At 43.7% G+C, this 20,298-nt stretch overlaps 1 protein-coding gene across 8 annotated transcripts in view; it reads right to left on the bottom strand.

Moving 5' to 3' along the window:
- The window catches only part of PKP4 (plakophilin 4), a 244,260-nt gene that overhangs the window by 3,930 nt on the left and 220,032 nt on the right, over positions 1 to 20,298 (bottom strand). For 5 of the 8 annotated variants that reach the window (XM_032355642.1, XM_032355643.1, XM_032355644.1 and 2 more), the window contains exons 13-20: positions 17,835 to 17,952; positions 15,901 to 16,092; positions 15,528 to 15,701; positions 11,353 to 11,503; positions 7,870 to 8,065; positions 3,915 to 3,999; positions 3,674 to 3,791; positions 841 to 969 (exon numbers count right to left, since the gene is read on the bottom strand). In XM_032355642.1, coding sequence (XP_032211533.1) covers positions 841 to 969; positions 3,674 to 3,791; positions 3,915 to 3,999; positions 7,870 to 8,065; positions 11,353 to 11,503; positions 15,528 to 15,701; positions 15,901 to 16,092; positions 17,835 to 17,952 — 1,163 coding nt within the window. The remainder of the gene's footprint in view (positions 1 to 840; positions 970 to 3,673; positions 3,792 to 3,914; positions 4,000 to 7,869; positions 8,066 to 11,352; positions 11,504 to 15,527; positions 15,702 to 15,900; positions 16,093 to 17,834; positions 17,953 to 20,298) is intronic. The other 3 variants (XM_032355648.1, XM_032355646.1, XM_032355647.1) reach the window with 1 other exon arrangement.

Genomic DNA, 20,298 nt, shown 5'->3' with positions numbered 1-20,298 from the left:
TCGATTAGTAAACAGTCCTGTGAAATCACAATTTCAAAGACAACAGCACAACTGAGACGGCTCCCCCAGCAGTTGTTAAGTTGCCACCAGCTTTCATTTCTTTTTAATAAATAGGTTTTTTTTTTTTTTTTTTTTTTTTTGGAGGAAAGAGTATTCTTTTGTGGTAGCTCAGTCACACCCGTATTTGAAAGCTCTAGAGTAGTTATAATTTGCCAGAGAGTTGAGAATGGGGACAATATGAAATCTTGGTAACTCTTCGGGCTGGCATCCTTTACATAAATTAGATGCCCAGCTTTCTGAATGACATAAAAATATGAATACTATGCAACATTATTTTTGTTATTCTTAAAATATAATCACCGCGGGAAGAATCACATTATACATTTTGTTATTCATTCAAACTCTTTTCCATGAAAATGTAAATGAAATTGATCTCCATTCTCAGATTTGAATTTAAGAGATGCGCCAGTCTAGGAGATGCAGCCTTGCAAAGCATTCCGGAATGCAGAGTTCTGACACAGGGGAAACACAGGGAGACACTGCAAGGACAGGGCGGGAGCAGAGCGAAGGGACTGCACTGGGGGACAAACAGAAACCATCTCTCTTGGAAGCGGTGCTCTTTTTATTTGTGGTCAGTAGGCCACTACCTTAACTTGTTTTCCTTAAAACAAGCGGAAAAGACAACAACCCCGGAAGCAGGAAATGGAGAGACTAGAATGGGGTCAGCTGCTGGAGGACCGTCTCAATACAGGCAAGGGCTACTTCCCAGGCCACTGGCAGGGTGCCTGGAAATGAGTGGCTTTTCAAGATAGTCTATCACACACCCAGCTGGCGTCTTACCAGGGTATAGGCCTTTATGTGTGGCATCCCCTTGGCTATTGTAATACTGCATAGGTGGCTGGGTCCTATCGTATTCAGAGCGAGGGTCTCTGATTCCTAACAGTGCTGGTGAGGAGGAGGTGCTGCCGACTGAAGGGAGAGGCAGAGGAGGAGGGAGAGAGAAAGGAGAAGAAAGAGAAAGCAGACTGTCAGTGTCTCTGCAAAATCCTCTCTGGAAAAATAAAGGTCAGCAATTAGAAATGCCACGCAGCTGGTACTGAAAATCAGCTCTCAGAGATACTGTGCGTTGAAGAGCAGCCAGCGCTAAAGCCTGGGAAGGACCCCCAGGCCTGCTGCTGAGAGACCTGGAGCCAGCATGGCCCTCCCAGAGCTGCCGCAAGAGCTGAGGTGCGGGCTGCCTGGTTAGGGGCGCAGGGCCCAAGCCGTGCAGCCTTCTCAATGGTGGGCCTCCAAGACTCCAGTCGGTCTTTACAATTGTGGGAGAATAACTTATTAGCCATATAAGAGTTCCATTTGCTATTTTATGATCTCAGTGCTGTTGCTTGTAAAACACCCATCTATTATCCTTTATGGACAGCTCTTCAGTAAATAGGTGTTTTATGGCATATTTTGATTTTTTTAGTTATTTCAAAAATATCTGCATCTTGAAATGTGTTTGAGTATAAGTGCCCAGCCCATAAAATTTATAGTTCTTTTTATGGTGATCAGCTGTCAGGGAAATTTTGTAAACTCAGTAAGACTGGTTTCTCAAGAAGTTCACAGTGCTAACAAGACGAGCCTTGCAAAAGACCAGACATTTTTTTTATCCCAGTTAGAGCCAAACATTTAATAATAAGTATCTACCCATAGGTCTCCTTTTGAACATTTCTACACAGAAGGAAAGCATCACACTATTTTTTTCTCATTAAAAAGTCCTCTGGCTTGCACGGAAGTTAATTCTAAAAAAAAGTGGTCACTTGCTCACTTGACCCACTGGAAAGCAGATGCCCCCCACCCCCAAGCCTTGCAGCCAGGGGTTCTGCAGGCCTTGATGCTTTCAGAGGCAGACTGACACTGAAATATTTTCTCTAAAAGGTCCCTTCACTGACACAGGGTTACTGTGTGTTCAACAAAGGTGGGTGTGCACAGGCAGTGTCTGTGTGCTACTCACCTTGCTTACTTTCTGGAAGGTAAGAGGACAAAGAACGTGCCCACCTACTTTCCACAAGTACATTAGCAAGGCATCAGGTTAGTGCTGAGAGATAGGAGGATTAGCCCTTAGAATAAATGGAGCAACAAGTATGAATTATATCTTACCTCTGAAACAGAATCCAAACAGGTACCTAGGAACTTGGACGGGCTCATCAGCACTGTCCAGTGTGTACATATGAGGTCCTCAAAATAGGTTCATTGCTTAGTAACTACGCCCTCATCAGTCTGAAATTATTCTTTTGCCTATACTACATATGCCTTTTGTTAAGCAGCCAAATCTCTTGTTTCCCCTGACACCCCTATTTCTAAGTTCCTAAAGGATTCTGAGCTTTTTTGTAAAAGAAGACAGCCTCAGGCTACACCTGGGAGCTCAGCAAGGATGTCAAAAACCAAGCATAAGTCTCTTTGAAGAAAACAACTCAAAATTTAAAAACTAAGATAAAAATATACACCATACGCAGCAGGCACAGATAATTAAAAAAAAAAATTCCTCATACAAGTGGAGATGTCCAATTATGTGGCAAGAACCGCCAGTCCTATATTTGTCTTTTTGGTCACATTTGTCCACATGAGAAGTAAGACTGCCAGCAGTAGCACAGTTGAATACAACAGATAATATTTATATGTCAGAATGGGGGATTTAAAGCCAAATAAAAAAGGTCTTTATTACTTTTCCTATTTCATTTAGTTAGGAATTAAATTTATAGAACTTGTCTTGGCAGTAATATTCTGCCCTTACATATAAAAAACAGTCTGGGGGCTCCTGGGCCGTTAAGCCTCTGCCTTTGGCTCAGGTCATGATCTTAGTGTCCTGGGGATGGAGTCCCAGTTCTCCCTCTAACTCTAACCCCAGCCCAACTTTCTCCCTCCCTCTCTCTCTCTCAAATCTTAAAAAAAATAACAACCCCTTCTCCCCACCAGTCTGAGTCTCAGAACATTCTTTCTACTAAATTAGGCACTAAGAAGTAGGTAGTGTGGTTGCCAAGATTCCCAATTTACACATCAAAGGGAATTCCTGCAAACCCACCTGTAGGGCCTGTTGCCATCAGCCCTGGATCTGGGGGTGGGTGGGGAGGCAGTCCTGGAATACAGCCAGGGGATGGAGGTTTAACTGGGAAGGAGGAAGGTGCAGAAGATTGTGGCTCCCCCAAATGCTGGTATGAAGATCATGTCTAAAGGACTCTGTTTCTAAGAGTTCTCACCAAGAAAACTAAAAGATCACTTTGGAGGAGATTCCAAACGTATGGCCAGTGGGCAGGTAGGGCAGCTGTTTTCAAGTCTAACTAGTGGTTCTCGAAGTCTACTCCTCCACTCCAGCATCCACATCACCTGGCCTGTCAAACATGGAGTCCCCAGCCCCTTCTCAAACCTAGTGAAGCAGAACCTTGGGGGAAATGGGGTAGAGGGCCTCGGGATACATTTACGTGTAAACTTGCATAAACTTAAAATGGAAGGAGGAAAGTGGGTCTGTGGTTTCCAGTGGCATGTAATTCCCAAAGAAGGCTCTTGGATTGAAAAGCAAATACACCTCCTAAGTGTTTGGAGGTGACAGGCTTAATGGTCTACGTTCAGTCTTCTTTGGCTGGAAAATGACATCTGTCACACAAATGTTCCCGCGAAGGAGTGGAGTTTGCCTACTGACCTGACTGAATGATGGGTGACATCTGTTGGTTGGTGGTAGACAAGGAAGGATGTGATTTGAATCGGTCTCGCTCTAACGTTGACACAGGTGTAATAAAATGGTTCTGATTCCACCCATCCTGTGGAGTTAAAAGAGAAAAAGAAACCTCTCAAAATGAATAATGACATTTCATTACAATAAATGACTATGAATGTGTGCTCTGATGAATGCTAATTATGCCAGAGCTATTCTTGTAAGTTACCTTTTTATAAATGCTCCGGAGGTCCCGATATTGCCATAATGTATTCAAGACCTGGGCTGCTGCCTTCACCACTTTCAGAGATGATCTAGGGAGACAGCGAAGATGTTAATGAACGTGGGCGGCACAGCCTCAGGCTCACTTGCAGAGATTCAGGCTGCAAAACAGCGGCCAAGAGGCCATCTCTCCAAGGACCAGAGGGCACAGGGGCCGCTGCTGGAAAACATAACCAAGGGATCCGGTGTACCTGGGAGTTGGGCAAGTTCAGGGCCAGCCAGGGTGGCAAGGACTGAAGTGAGGCTCTCAGGCAGTCAAGTCTGTGGTGAGAGGCTGTGACTGGGATAAGCAGTGACTCTCTGAGCTGGAGGCCTCTTTCGGGTGTCAGCCCCTAGCCTCCCCTTGTATCTCCCAAGGAGCTGACCTTGCTGGTGCTTTGGGATGAAAGCAACCACGACCACGAAACCTGAGGGTCAGAGGACCCTCCGAGTTAATCTGTTTTCCCATAAATAGGGCTTTATATAAACACCTGCATTGCCTTATCATTTATGCCTCTACATTAACAAATGTACACCTGTGCCCTAATGTTCAATGTGGAAAACAGGGTTGGTTGTAAATTCTCCTCTCTGAAGACATTTGCTGAATATTGGCCTTTTGTTCAAGCACTGCTGGCCATGAGTCACTGCTTTTCACCTCGGGAGCTGCTCCCCTAACTCAGTGGCCTCAGCGGGAAGTGTAGCTTCCTGCCTCAACACAGGCTCCAGACACCACACCAGGGGGTGGATCAGTGCTTGGGGAGTCAGCTGGAAGGATAATGGAATACTTCTTGAGAATTCATTTCCGCACTAAAAATTTGACTTCAAGTGTGTATCACAGGATCTAAAATCTGATTTCCTCTCCTTATCTTCTCAGTTAAACTCTCATGAAAGGGAGGAGTAGCAAGGTGAGCAGACTGGAAGTATGCTCTCTGCTCCAAACAACAGGATATGGGTTGCAGTGATTCCAAGGGCTTCAGCAAGGACAAAGTATTGCCAAGTTCAGGGGTGGCACAGTCTGTTCCTAGAGGTTGGGCATTTCTGCATCCATCTCCACTACCACCTCCCATCCAAGACTCCCCACACCTCTTTTAAAAGATTTATTTATTTGACAGAGATTACAAGTAGGCAGAGAGGCAGGCAGAAAGAGAGAGAGAGGAGGAAGCAGGCTCCCCGCTGAGCAGAGAGCCCGCTGTGGGGCTCAATCCCAGGATCCTGGGATCATGACCTGAGCCGAAGGCAGAGGCTTTAACTCACTGAGCCACCTAGGTGCCCCTCTAAGACTCCTTATCAATGTTCCTCATTGAGTCAAGGCTAGAACCAGTTCAGACCAACCCCCTCAAAGCTATTCTAAATTTTCTATTTCTTTAAAAAAGAAGAGTTACATATTTTCATAACTCTAATTCTGCTCCTCCAATTTCTCATCTTCTCGGAAATGTGTGACTTCAGTAGTGTTCAACTGGACAAGTCTCAGTCCTCATCCTCCCTGGCTGAGTAGGAGCACCTGACATGTGCTCACCCTTGACACACCTCCTCCCTCGGCTTCCTGCACACCCTCTTCTGTATGCTCTGGTTCCTCATTCTTGAGATGTTTTGCTGGCTCCTTGGCCTCTAGCTATGAGCCCTGAAACCTCTTTGGTTCTCCATCTACATTTTTCTTCCTTATTCATCTTAGCCTATTTCACTTTTCTAAATATGCCATTTATACACTGACTCCCAAATTTATATATGTAGCTTGGACATCTATCCTGAACTCAAGTATATTCTACTGCTGACCATACATGGATATCTAATAGAGGTCTCAAATGTCACTTGTCCAAAACAAACACCTGGTCTTCCCTAAAAAATCTGCTTCTGCAGGCTGCTTCACTTTGGTGACTGCAATTTCATCCCATTGTCTTTTTTGCCAAAGACCTTGGGGTCTTTGACATTTTCCTCCTCTCCTGCTGCTCATCTGATCCCTCAGCAAATTCCATGGACTCTTTCAACCATGTCAGAATCAACCGCTTCTTCACTGCTACAATTGTTGACATCATTAGTCTCTACTTGGTAGAAGGGAAGATTTGTCAAGTCACAGTGACCCCTTTAAGGGAAGTCAGACCATGTCCCTCCACTGCTGAACAGTCTCCAGTGGCTTTCAGTTTTCCACAGAGTAAATCTAAGTCCTTACGCTGACCCACAGGGTCCTATATTTCTGGTTACGTTTCCTCCCCCCAGCTCCTCCTGACTTGCTCTGTTCCCACTAGCTTTCCACTGTCCACCACACGTGAGGTCCTTCCCTTCCTTTTTACCACCTTTCCTGATTTTATTATTTGCTCCATCTGCATCTGACAGGTGGTGTTTCTTACTCACTGGTACTTCATCTATGTCCCCCAGGAACATAAGCTACCATGGGGTAGGGGTTGTTGTGTGATCTTGCTGCTGTAGTACATAGCAGGTGGGCAGTGAACTTGGTGAATGACTCCTAATCGAAGATCAGCGTGTGTTCAGAGGCCAACCTGAGCTGATCCAGGACTTTCTGAGTCTCTTGTTTTGAAAAGAGATTACACTGGATGAGGGTTTTTTTTAAAAATATACAAAGGTTCTGGCACCAGTTCAGAATCTCTCTAGCTTCTTCTTACGCCTTTCACAAATGAAGGCCCTTTAATGAAATTTTAAGAGCACAAGAAGTGATTATGATTACCTTAGCTTTATCTGTAACATTTCATTTCCTCTGAAATAAAAAGGTGTGTGTGCATTTATTACTAATGAGATTAAAAAGATACAGAAGAAAAAAGGACTGAAAGGAAATGTGGTTAATGTTGATAGGTGTGACTTGAGGGGAACGAGAACTTGTCTTGCTACATTATTCTTCTATTTTAGAAATTCCTACAAAAGTATTACATTACAAGAAATAATGTGAGTTTCAGCACTGTCACTCAGCCAAGTAATAAATACTGACCGAGCATCTCTCATAGGTCAGGTTTTGTTCTACATGTAGAGGGTACAGCAGTGAAGAAAAGACAAAGTCCCTGCTACTCGGGGAGTCAGAGGCCTTTAGAGGAAACACTAAATAGCATATCAGGCAAGGGTTCATCAGTGCTGTGAAGGAGAACAGAGCAGGGGTAGGGGGTGGAGAGTGGGGAGACAGGTGCCATTTTATGGATTAGGTGGCTATAGTCCTGTGTATTGAGAAGGCTTTGAACAGCTCTATATCCCACTTCCTTGAAGGATTCTTTGATCTGATACTAAGGCAAATTTATAGTCAACTGCTATAAACTGCTATAGCTCTGTGACAAAAAACAAAACAAAAAAACAAAAAAAACCCCACAAAAACAAAAAACCAAAAAACCAAAAAACCAAAAACCAACCAACAAACCAAAACCGAAAACCTTCCATTTTTGCCACCAATTCCCTAATCCCTTCTTCTGCTGCTTCATCAATTAGGTATCACCCAGAAGAAAAGGGAAATGTATGATCCCAGCCCTGGGCACATCCTGAGGCCACACAGCAGGCTCTGATGCAGAGCAGTAATTTTAATCCTTTTTGGGCACCTGGGAGTGTCAGGTGACTGGCACCTCAGTCCCAGAACTGAGGATTCAATAAGATGTTCTTGCACAACAGGCCCTAGAGCCCGGGTAGTCAAAGGTGAGAGGGAAGGTGCCCTCAGATATTCCTCATCATAGCATTTCTGATTCTTCCAGGGTCAGCAAAGGCAAACATGGCTTTAGAGACAAAGCGAATGTAGGGATGTTAGAACCAAGTAAATATCAGAAAAGGGGCCACCTGGCTGCAAATGCCCCTTCTCTACAAAACAGGTTTTCATTGGTGGAGACTGTAAGAAATGCAGAAATAAATCCTTTCCAATAGCAATTTCCTTCTCAAAGGCCCTTATCACAGGACAATCCGAGTAAGAAGAGCCTCGTTCCTCATCTCCTTGCACTTGCCTGTCTCCTCTTCCCTTGGTTATATTCACCAGCTTCTCTATTCCCCCTGAGTCGGCCAGGGCTTTGGCGTTCTCCATGTTTTTGCTGGTGACCTCGTGCAGAGCACAGCAGATGGCGGCCATGGTCTCATCGGACAGCACACTGGGGCCAGTGCCGCCAGGAAGCCGGTTGACCAGGTCTCGCATGGCATATTTACCTGCCAAATGCAAAAGATTTCATTCCACTTTCAGAAGGTGCGAGGGTTTTGTTATTGTTGCTACTGAAAGATCCTGACAGTGTATTCTCTCTGAAAAACAGAACCTCAGAAGATAATAACATGGCAAAATAGAAAGTGACAAATACTATAACCGAAGGGGGGAAGTTAATGTTTATTACAGTGCCACTTGACGAAATGATTGGTGTATAAAACATTACAGCAAGCCACTGCAAGAAAATGTAAATCAGTGTATAAAATTGGGTATACCAATCAAGTTGCTTTAGTTGAACTATTTTCATTAACAGAAATAAAGAAATGATAATAGTTTTATTCTCAATTGAATTCCTATGTATCAAAAATACCTTAACTTCTTAAAGCTTTTGAAGAGTTACCTTTGAATAAGTTTTAAAGCTGGACCAAGTAAAGCTCCCACACAATACTTTCCATTTTATCTCTCTGGGTTTTTAAGTGTGAGCTGGCTACCATTACACATTTTTATCAAGTTGAATGTAAATACCAGCTGATTGTTTCTTTTAACAAGACACAAGTGACATTTGGAATTAAAATGATGGCTACATTATCTGGTAGGGATAACAGAATTCTTGACAGGACAGGGCCGGGGAGCCCCTTAGCTACTGAAGCATTTCTTTATAGATACTCAGTTTCTCTTCTATCCAAAACCAAAATATCTCTAGCTTGTTCAATGTCAATTACTGTCTAACTAGAATAATTGCACGACATGCAGAAGAAATGAACTAAAACTCAAGTAAATATTTTCTTAGTTTTTTTTTTCCCATGCTAATAATTGAGTGGATACAAAATGGTGTTTTATTAAAGTCCTATTTATATTACAATGGTAAGCAGTAGAAGACAGGCGCTGACTACACACTGCATAATTTACAGCATTTCAAAGGGAAGGCTCTGGCTTACTCACAGTGAACACTGTTGTGAATAGCAGAAAAACAATGTTGACATTATAAGCCAGAAGATAAATGTGGTTTTCAGAACAGATGGAAGTTAGCATTGGTGATTTTGAATACTCAAGAAAACCCAAAATGTCCATGACACACAATGCGTCATTTTGCTAAGGCACAACTTTAAGCTGCCCCCTGAGATTGGCTTAAGGCAGCTCACTCTGTCTGTGAGTGAGGCCGGTGGTCCCCTTGGAGCCTGCAGCTCTGGATAGCTGGGTTGGTCCAACTCAAGTCCAGTATATGCAGTAATTTTTGTAGAGTGACAAAACTTTGTTTCCTTGTGAAAAATGGTTCTGAAGAGAAAGTCCATCACTAGTGCTGGTGATGGACATGAACAGAGAGTGAAAGGGATGAAGAAGGGGATGGTTCTTAGGAACAGAAGTACTGAGTGAATTACAGTCGAATACTGAATCTGGGAGGGGCTTAGACCTCAGGAAAGAAGGGAACTTTATAGAGAAACAAGAAGGTCATTCATGAAACCATTTAAGAGTGCTCCAGTTGGGTAAAAATATGCTCATAGCTGGCGAGAGAAAATGCTCGTGAAAGTTTACAAGAGCGTCAGGACCTTCACAGAAAACACAGGGATGCACTGAGAGAAGCCAAGACTCTCATACACTTTCATCTTTCCCAGAGGTCCTGGCCCTCAGTGGTGCGGGCCCATATCTCTGCACCTCTGTGTCCCCTTCCAGCTGTGGAATGATAGGCCATATGTCATCACATATTGTCAACCCTTTCTTTTTTAGCATCAGGAATTCCCTAACTATATGTGCTTCTTATAAGAAATTCAAACACTATAGATTTTTAAATAACTTAAAAAACAAAACAAAACAAAATCTCTTTAGGGACCTAAAGGATTTCTCTCAAGGAAGTGCGGGAACTAAGAGTTCTGGTTTGCGTACTGGCAACAGGCACCAGCTGGACTGTAAGAAGGGTGTGGAAGAGGCTGCTTTTCTCTCCATGGGGGACAATTTGGCTCAAAAGAATGGTGTGTTAAGAGCAGGTTAATCTAGGTGATAATTTAAAATAGCAATTCTGCCAGGCCCTGTGTAAGTGCTTTCATGTAAGGTGCCACAGTGAATCCTCTTTAAAGTAAATATTACGGCCCTTGTTCTTAGTCTCCCCCTGCCCCCGACCCTGGGCAGGCATATTTTAATGAGTTCAATACCTATTCACTATTCCAAATAAGATCCTGTCAAATCCCTCCCCTTCCTCTCTCCTGGCCTGTCCTCAGCTGTGGGACTGGCGGGGAGCGTTTTCTAAGGAGCTGCTTCATTCTCTTGTTTGAGTTGCACAGCAAACCCGTGGTAAGGACAGCAAGGTGGTCAGCTCCCTTTCAGACACAGAATTAAGGAAGAGTTTTCAAATTTAGATGAAAGACTTGAAGCTGAGTGGGCTCACTCACAGGACACAGCCAATGAGAAGCAGATCTGGGGTTCAACTTGAGGTCCACTAGAGAGTCTCTGATCTTTACCCTACACTCTGCTTGAGAGTGTGGCAATGGCCTTGGAGGCAAGCATGCTAAGCTGCCGAGGGTGTCAAACTTGAAGACGTGCTCAGTGTCAGGTTCATGCAAGTGCCAACCCTACATTTGGACAGCTCTGAGGATGGGTGCCTCCTACCATTTTATACCCTATGTGTCTCCCTTGCTTTAGCCTTGTCCTGACCCTGCTCTGGTGTGGAAATGGCCTTGGGACAGTGGTTCTGTCTTAGCATGTACACTTAAACAAATCTGAGAGAGAAAAGCTACAAACCATTTATGTTATTTTTAAAATTTAGAACATGGTAGTGTTGGTAAATTAGCAGATATAAGTCTCAGAAATCAGAAGTGAGAATTAACTTCTCTTTTTGCTCAGGAAATGAATCTCTCTTGGGAAATAGAGACACCAAATCAAGCAATGTAGTAATGTGTAACTGAAATTGCCATCTTTTTTGAAAATTTTCCTTCCCTGATCAATGTTTAATTAATGAGCTTGCCTCCTGCTGAAAAGGAATGGTCACAAAGGATAGATAGCACAAAGGGTACACAGATATGCCAGGAAACCAGAGAGTAGAACTCAGTTACTGATCATTTAAAATGTTGTATTTTTACAAATCAAAAGAAAAGGTTTTTTTGGTTATTGTTATTTTTTAAGTAGGCTCCACATGCAGTGTGGAGCCCAACATGGGGCTTGAACTCATGACCCTAAGATCAAGTCCTGAGCTGAGATCAAGACTTGATCTCAGTCTTGATGGCTGACTGAGCCACCCAGGCACTGGTAGTTTTATAAATGTAGTTACTTTTTCTTTATAACTTACCTTGTTACCAGAACATACCTATGAGCTCCTTGTTGCGAACATCTAGCGCCATATTCCTCAAGGCAGTTGCCACCGAAGAAACAACTCTATCATTATCCATTCTCAGCAGTTCTACAAGGATGGGGAGCCCTTTTTCTTTGCGGACAGCTGCCCGTATATATGCTGCAAACTAATGAGTAAAACAAGGCAACAGTAGTATAAAACACAGTTCAACTCTCAGATGTTACTGTCACCTAAAAAAGATGTTTCCAGAAGATAAACTAATAGATTAAATGTTTTCTTTTCAATCAGAGATTAAATCTGTGGTGTCAGTAAAGAAAAAGCTATAGTTAGAGATAAAGACAGGCAAGGATGACTGATTTAAAAAGAAATCCTGAAGCCTAAAAATCTCAAACCACCATCTGCCATATATTTTTGTGCAGAAAAAGAAGGCAGTGATTGCTTTCTATCTCAGATACATAAACATGATTAAGGAAAGATCTTGGGTCTTCTCTGCAATTGGCCCCATGCCAGGTCCAGAGGCTATAAATAGGATGGCAGAGATGGTAGCTGATCAGTGCACATGACAGGAGAACCTGTCTCCACCAGTACATTCTTTTCCTGTATTCTCTGCAACAATATTTAGAGTTCAGTAACCTTTCAAAGAGATTGACTGAAAAAAAGCCCTTGCCTCAGAAGAAAAGAATTCTCCAGAAACATCAAGCATCATAATTCATACAGACTGGTGAAAAAGTATATTTGTGTGCAAAATGCTTTCTTATGCAAGATTAGTTTGCTGCTTTTTTTAATTCATAGTCAAGAAATTCTTTTTGTGGCTATGAGGCAAGTCTGTTCAGCGAGTCAACGTGTGTACCATTTGAATTGGAAACGAATGCTAGCTAAGTCATCAGGGATATTAAAAAAAAAAAAGTAGCATTTGAAAATTGGGTCCTTAATCTTGTTTTGAGTTTTTATTGACATATTTTACCAATGCATACTGTTTTTCAAAATTTAGGATAATTGAAAAATGTTGCTCATAAAACATCTAATACCTTCCTGCTGTGGTCAAGATAGGAGGACAAAGATCGGCCAGCCTTTTGTACTATTTTGAACATTAAAATATACGGTTGACCACTCAGTTTCTTGAATACCAACAGAATAGATTACTTTAATAATACAAGTAAGAGGAAAAATGCATTTCAAAGATCCTATTAACATTCTTCATATGAAAAAAATACTTCTATTTTCTAAATCAAATGAAATCTACGGTGGAGCGGTGAGGGGAAGGAAATGGAATACATGACTTGCTATAGAGTAAAGCATCCAGGCAGCTTTCTCAACCTCTCTCTGAAATCTCCAAGGACAGAGCCAATACCCTTCTCATCCGGAGACCACCTAGCCCAGCCCAGCCAGCCCAGCCCAGCCCAGCCCAGCCCAGCCGAGAGTGTTTCCCTCTGGGGACACTACAGTTTTCATCACTCCCAAAATAGCTTCTGACTTGATAACATCTGTGGTTATGACTATCTTGTTTTCTTAATGAGGCTCTAATATTTTGATTTATTATTTTAGATACTTTTGAAATGATTGTAATATAGTATTTATATTTTAAACGAGCTAGCCATCTAACTTTCATTCACTAAATGACTCAAGAGGTGAAATTAAACACAACTCAAATCTCATCTCTGTCAATTACTATCTTTTTTATTGTCATCAAATGTATCTCTTGGGTTACAAGAAACTGGATGTGAACACTGGGTCACCAACATAAATATTTATAAATACTTATGTGCTATACACTGTCCTAGGTCCTTCACATTTATTATCTCATTTAACTCTTACAACCACCTCATGAAGTATACCACCTCATGGTATTATCTCCATTTTACAGATGAAGAAATTGAGGACGGAAAGTACAAGGCCCCTAGCTATTAAGTGGAAGGGCCAGGATTCAAAACCAAGGCATCTGACTCCAGAGCCAGCACTTAGATGCTGAGCTATTAGCATGTTACTTAAGAGCAACAATAACGAAATGACCATGCTGGCTTAGCACCAGGCCATAAATAACTTGTATGCATTCATTATAGCAGGTGACTGCATGAAACAAACCACACCTAGCTTGACCAATGCTTTTCACTCTCATGGATAATACAGTGGCCAAAAGATTCCCCCTTTGGGAGGTGGTGGTGAAGGAAGAAGCCAAAAACAAGCATTATAAAAACTCTACTAAAATACCCTTGTCAGAAAACTCAGAGGCAACCTACGGAATGGGAGAAGATATTTGCAAATGATGTCTCTGATAAAGGGTCAGTATTTAAAATCTATAAACAACTTATTGAACTCAACATCCCCAAAACCAAATAATCCAGTTAAGAATGGGCAGAGGACATGAATAGACATTTTTCCAAATGGCCAGCAGACTATGAAAAGATACGCAACCTCATTCATCATTAGGGAAATACAAATCAAAACCATGATGAGATACCACCTCACACCTGTCAGAATGGCTAAAATTAACATCACGGGAAACAATAGATATTGGTGAGGATGCGGAGAAAGGGGAACCCTCCTATACTGTTGGTGGGAATGCAAACTGGTGCAGTCACTCTGAATAACAGTATGGAGGTTCCTCAAAAAGTTTAAAATAGAGCTATCCTATGATAGCAATTACACTACTAGGTATTTACCCGAAGGACATAAAATAGTGACTCAAAGGGGCACATGCGCCCCGATATTTATAGCAGCATTATCAGCATAGCCAAACTACGGAAAGAGCCCAAATGTCCATCGACTGATGACTAGATTAAAAAGCTGTGGTGTATATGTAGATGTGTATCTCTATATACATATATACATACACACATACCACAATGGAATATTACTCAGCCATAAGGAGTGAAATCTTATCATTTGCAATGACGTGGATAGAATTAGAATACATTATGCTAAGTGAAATAAGTCAGTCAGTGAAAGACAAATACCATATGATTTCAGTCACATGTGGAATTAAAAAAAAAAACGGGAACATTGGGGAAGGATAAAAAAAGGGAGGTAGGCAAACCACAAGAGACTCTCAACTATAAAGAACAAACTGAGGGTTTCTGGAGTGGAGGTGGAGGGCTGGGCATTACGATCAACACCTGCTGGGATGACTACTGGGTGTTGTGAGTGATGAATCACTAAATTCTACTCCTAAAACCAACATTACACTATGTGTTAACTAAAATTTAAATAAAAACTGGAAACAAAAAAAATACACTTGTCAAGAAGTGTTTAGAGGCTGAAAATATTTCAGAAAAGGATTGTCTGGGAAATTGGTAGATGATGTTTATAAAGTTTTGAGAACCTCTTACAGTGGTAACAGTAGGAAACCACTTTCAGTTTTCATAAAGAAGTTACACACCTTTAAGGAGACACGGTAACTTTTGCCACACATGTATGTTCTGTAAGCGTGTGAGAGAGGAAGAGGGGTCCCTTTTCCCTGCAAGTGCTGCCCTAGCTCAGCTCTAACTTAGGCCTCTGGCACGTTTAGCACCGAATCCTAGTCTCTACTTTCCTCTTCTTTGAATTCACCTTCTGTACTGTGGCAGAGGGACCCAAGAGTATCCACATCTGTATGACCTGTCTGCTTGAATCCTTTTAGTGGCCCTTCTGTTTTGCAGGTCAAATCTCAGCTCTTGATGCTTGGCCGCCAGGCCTATCTCCAATGCCTGGATCCAACCTGGGCCACGCCTGTGCTGTCCTTGATGCCCGGCACCCATCTTGCAGTCTCCACCATGCTGTCCTTTTCTCACCTCAAGGCCTTTCTTTTGTCCCTTTCTCTGGATCACTGCCTCTACACCCTCAACCTCAGACTCTGCTGGCTGGCTTCTGTTCATTTTGAAAGATTCCACTGGGGCAGCACCATCTCTCCAGGAAACCTTCCGTACTTCTGGTCTCCCCTCTTTGCCTTTCTCTCACCTGCCAGGCTGGGTTAGATGTCCATTTTTGAGACCCTACAGTACTCATATTCTACACTATACCGACTTGATCTGTACTTTCTTCCTGCGAGCTTTCAGTTTGTACAGGGAGGGCTATGTCACATTCATCTTTGAGCCTAAAGCCAACCGCTATCGCCCCTCTCCCGTTTTTGCCCTAATAACTGTGTCCCTTTCACTGTCATTGTTGGTCTGGCTGTACAGATAGAAAGAAGTGGGGACCCCTGGAGGACATCGTACCTTCCAGTTTCCGGCAGAGAGGTTCTGGAGAGATCCGGCAGAGCCTTCCAAGGTGGCTGGGTTGGAACTTTCTGCTAGAAGAGTCAGATATGGTTTTACCACGGATGGATGCCACAGCATTTCAACCCCTTTGGGGGACTTTGACAGTCCTGGGATAGGACCAACTCCATCCCACTGAAAAACAAAGAGCACACATGAAATGGAAGCAAATGAACACAATCTCCAATACTTGAAAACATTCCTCTCTGCTGGATTCAGCTACAGTTAGGTAGAAAAACTGTATAATGAGAAATTTTCTTTTCTTGCCAAATATGTGATTTCTTACTCCTAGAAAAATGAAACTTTAGAGTTTCATGTCAAATAAAATGCTAACTTGATCCTCTTGTGGCGTTCTCTTTTTCTTTTTCTTTTTCTTCCCCCAGCAGCTTGGCTCCGAGTCCTTGCTGGGAGACTCTTTTCCTAGTAAGTCATCCAGCTCACTCAGCCCCAGCAGCCGGGCCTGCGGGACCTCCAGTTCCAGCCGATAGGACAGGTTCCTCAGGGTGCACACGCAGTTCTCCACAGTCTGCAAACCAACACGGCGTATAATTAAAATCATCGTAGCACATTACTGCAAACGCTTCTGTACTGAGCAGCAGTGAGCTTAAGTAAATGCAGAATCTGAGAAGACTGCTTTTTCACTTATGGGAACCTGAAACAATCTAGGAAAAGAATGATGATTCTATAATTTTTGTGGGATACCCAAATGACAGAGTGCAGAGCTGTCCCTACTATGTCTGTGGATCTGATTTTGGGCTGATTAAAATGTGCAAGGCTCTGGAAGAGAAAATGCCCAGCGTTTCTGCTTCGGGGTTGCTGCAGGGGCAGAGAGGCACCTAAGTTGCCAGAACCTCACTCCTTCTTGCCACTAGAAGTCTTCCCCATGACAAGAGGTGTGAGCGACCCCATCTCTGGCGAAGGCCCTCCCCCCAAGTCTTGTCTTTGGCCTTTCCATCCGTCTCCGAACTCTCCCCTCCCTCTTCGGAAAGTTCTATGATCTCTTTGTGCCATTCTGCCTTCTGTATATGGTCTTTTGCTTCTTAAGGTCTGTATCACACCTCTGACTGCGGGGCTGTCACTTCATTGAGAGCACCTAAAGCCAAGCTCACCCCTTTCCCAGGAAGCTCTCCTTCCACTTGCTTACTCCTCTCAACTTCATCTACAGATCTTCTGGTTCAATGAGGTTCAAACAAAAGTCTGGCCATCACTTTGAACTCTTCCCCTATCTTCTCCCTGAGCCTATCACTCATCGTTCTTTTCTCTCTCAGAGCCACATTTATGACACAAGGCTTACTTCTGGCCTCTCATCTAGCCTGTCCTGAAAGGCAAGTATCTGGCCTACCTTGGAAATCCTGACACCTTTAGTCCCTCCTTCCTATCTTTTCTTTTTTTTTAAATATTTTATTTATTTATTTGACAGAGAGAGATCACAAGCAGACAGAGAGGCAGGCAGAGAGAGAGAGGAGGAAGCAGGCTCCCTGCGGAGCAGAGAACCTGATGCGGGACCCGATCCCAGGACCCTGAGATCATGACCTGAGCCAAAGGCAGCGGCTTAACCCACTGAGCCACCCAGGCGCCCCCTCCTTCCTGTTTCTTGCCACCTTCCTCAGCCCCTGCGCCTGGGGCAGATCCTAGGTGGTTGTCACAGCTAAAAAAATGAGTAGTAGAAGGCTCTGTGCTGGGGCAAGGATGGGGAAAACAGGAGGGGAGCAGAAGGGGCACCTACTGGGAACAAACTAACCAGCATGGCAACAGAGGGAGGGATGAAAGGGTATGACTGGGGATGTGTAGAGAAGGGTATCCAAGTGGGTGTGGGGTGGGGGGCTATGGCCTGCACTGGGGCTAGAAAGGCAGAGAGGCTGGTGGGTTACAGCACCTGACTAGGAACGTTTATTCAGTAGATACTCAAATACAGATGGATCAGATTCTAGCCATAGGGCACATGACTGGAGGCAACAGCAGCAGGGGCAGTCACAGTGAAGATTAGCTCAAGACAACCATAAAGAAAGTCAGGACCCTTCCATCCTATGCTTAGTCCTTGGCCATACGGAGTTACTCAGTTTTAATGGTTTTTAAGGCTATTTTCTTAAATTGTTATGTCTCTGTTAATTTGTAATTTTAAGAGAACCCCCCCCCCTTAATCCGGAGTATAGTGTAATGAGTACGAAAGGGTCAAGAATTCCAGAAAGAACAGTGGCATGCAAGAGCAGCGTCAGGCAGCTATTGTCACCTGCCATCGCGCCCCTCGCGTGGCCAGCCAGCACTGACCTTGCTGTCGTAATCGGAGGTGTTCACACACGTGTGGATCACATACAGCAGCGAGTCCACCAGCCCCTCACAGGAGCGCATTTGCTTCCTGGCTTCCTCCCCTGCGGAGCTGAGGTTCCTGAATGGCAGAGACACATGGAAGCTGCTGAGATGAACAACTCACTCCTTAGCCATGGAGCCTTACCGGATGGTCTGAGGGGCCGGACGACCGAGAGCAGCCATGTAGATCCTGTGTGAGGAGACCCTGAGAACTCCCAGTGACTAACCCCTCATTATCCACTCAAACAGAAGGGAGCAGGGCCATCTGAAACTCTGTATCCCCCCTATGATAAACCACTTTTTAACCTCTTAAAAATGGTTTTGAGGTCCATCCTCCTCAGCTTCCTCAATATGTAAAAAGGGGAGAATAATACTGACCACCTCACAGGGTCATGTGAGGAAGCAACGCTCCTTATAAAAGAATTAGCAAAGGGCCTGCAGTGTCTGTTAACCATGGTTGTTATTTCTAGACATGCTCTGCTCTGGGCCACCATGACTGGCAGTCCCTGCATCTATTACAATGTTTTGCCTGTGAGAGGTGGTCATAAATCCTTCCTGAATGAACAGATGAAATGTCATTTCTTGTATAACCATTCATATTAAATATGGACATTTGCTTATGGTACAATTTTCCTCATTTTTTCCCAAATATAAAAAGCCCTGAAAATTGTTTTAGGTCTCATCCATATTAAAACATTTTTCTTTTTAAAGATTTTATTTTTAAAATAATCTCTACACCCAGTGTAGAAATGAACTCCCAATCCTGAGATCCAGAGTTGCATGCTGTACCGACTGAGCCAGCCAGGGGCCCCCATACTGAAACTTTTGATATCAGTTTGCCTTAATGAATTGACACCAAATTTTAAGGAATCAATTTTATATCTTATTAACAAGAGTTCTAGGCTAAGTCTGAGATTTTGTAAAAGCTTAGGCCAAATAAGGGGGTTTTGGAATGATTTTTCATCTGTATTTTTCTGGGGCCAGAGAGTGTCACCCATGTCCCTTCTCTGCTCTTATCTTGTGTCACTTCTCAGCAGCAGTCAACAGCTGCCGTCTTACGTTCCTTTACAAGCCCCCGGGACTCTTTACCTCTTTAGTTTTCCTCCCATCTTGCTGCCTTTCCTTCTCAGTCTCTTTTGCTGGTGGGTCCCTCTGGAGTGCCCAGGACTACCTTGGTCCCTTCTTGTCTTTATCTTTACATTCTCATGGGTGTTCTGCTTCTATCCCTTGGCTTTAAGCCAACCTGCAGGCCCAGGCAAGACTCCCAAACATTTACCTTTAGGCTGACCTCTCTGTAAAACTCCAGGCTCCTTTATCCAACTGCTTTCCTGGCATCACCACGTGGAGAGCTAATCAGACATCTCAAAACTCTCAACAGCTCATCCCTCCACCCTTTCTTCTTCCTGTGCTCCCAGTTGATCCAGCCAAAGATTTAGGTATTAGCTCTCCCTCCACAAAAATACCCTCTATTTCCTGTTTTGCTCCAGCACCTGGTCTAGGCCACTGTCGTGGTCTGCCTGGATTGCTGCAACAGACTCAGCCTCCTATTTCTTCTACTGCTGCCCTTGTTCAGTCTTCACACTGAAGCCAGGATCCAGTCCCGCTACTTCCGAGATTAAAACCCTCTGACAGTTTCCTGAGACATCTGGAATAAACTGTAAACTCCTTCCTCTGACTTCAAAAATCTTACATAATCTGGTACCACTCTGTGCCTCACCCATTAAGCTCCAGCCTTGAGCCCATTTTTGTCTCGAGCCATTCTATTACCTGTTCCCTTTGCTAAGAACACGCCTCCTCCTGACCCCACCCCATCCTCCAATGAGCAGCTCCTGGTGGGATTTCTGATCTAGACTTTAACTTCACCTCTTGTGAGGGGCACCTGACCATGAAAATAATCTCCTAATGACTCTTACATCACCATGGCACCTACTGTTATTTTCTTGTTTGTTTTCAATAGAATATGGTTCTCTCAAAGCAGGGACCTGTCTTGTTCATCACTGATTTCACACGGGGGGTGTGCACCAAAAATGGTTATAGCCTGGAGCCCCCGTGGGAACTGGACTGCTGTGTCCTGTCTCTGGGAAGCCGGCAGGCTGGCCAAGGAGTGATCACAGCCTCCCTGGATCCAGGAGCAGAGAAAGGATGAAACGTTCCTTCCACAGACCATCGGGAGGTAATATAATCTGCCCTCTGATGCAGGCATCTGAGTTAGGGAGCTGGCCTGTTTCCCAGGATCCTGACTCTTGTCATCCACCCACAGCAAGGCGGCTGACAGTCACTTGTCATAACAGTGCTGCCTCAGAGTAGCAACTCAGGCTCCCTCCCCATCTTTCAAGCTGTTATAGGGATGCTTAAATGTTAGCTAGTGCCCACTGTGTGTCAGCCACTACGCTAAGCACTTTATATGAGCTGCTTCTTCACAAAT

This window comes from Mustela erminea, chromosome 8 (genome assembly GCF_009829155.1).
Source record: "Mustela erminea isolate mMusErm1 chromosome 8, mMusErm1.Pri, whole genome shotgun sequence".
NCBI classification, from domain to species: Eukaryota; Metazoa; Chordata; class Mammalia; order Carnivora; family Mustelidae; genus Mustela; species Mustela erminea.
This window is presented reverse-complemented; position numbering and strand designations above follow the sequence as displayed.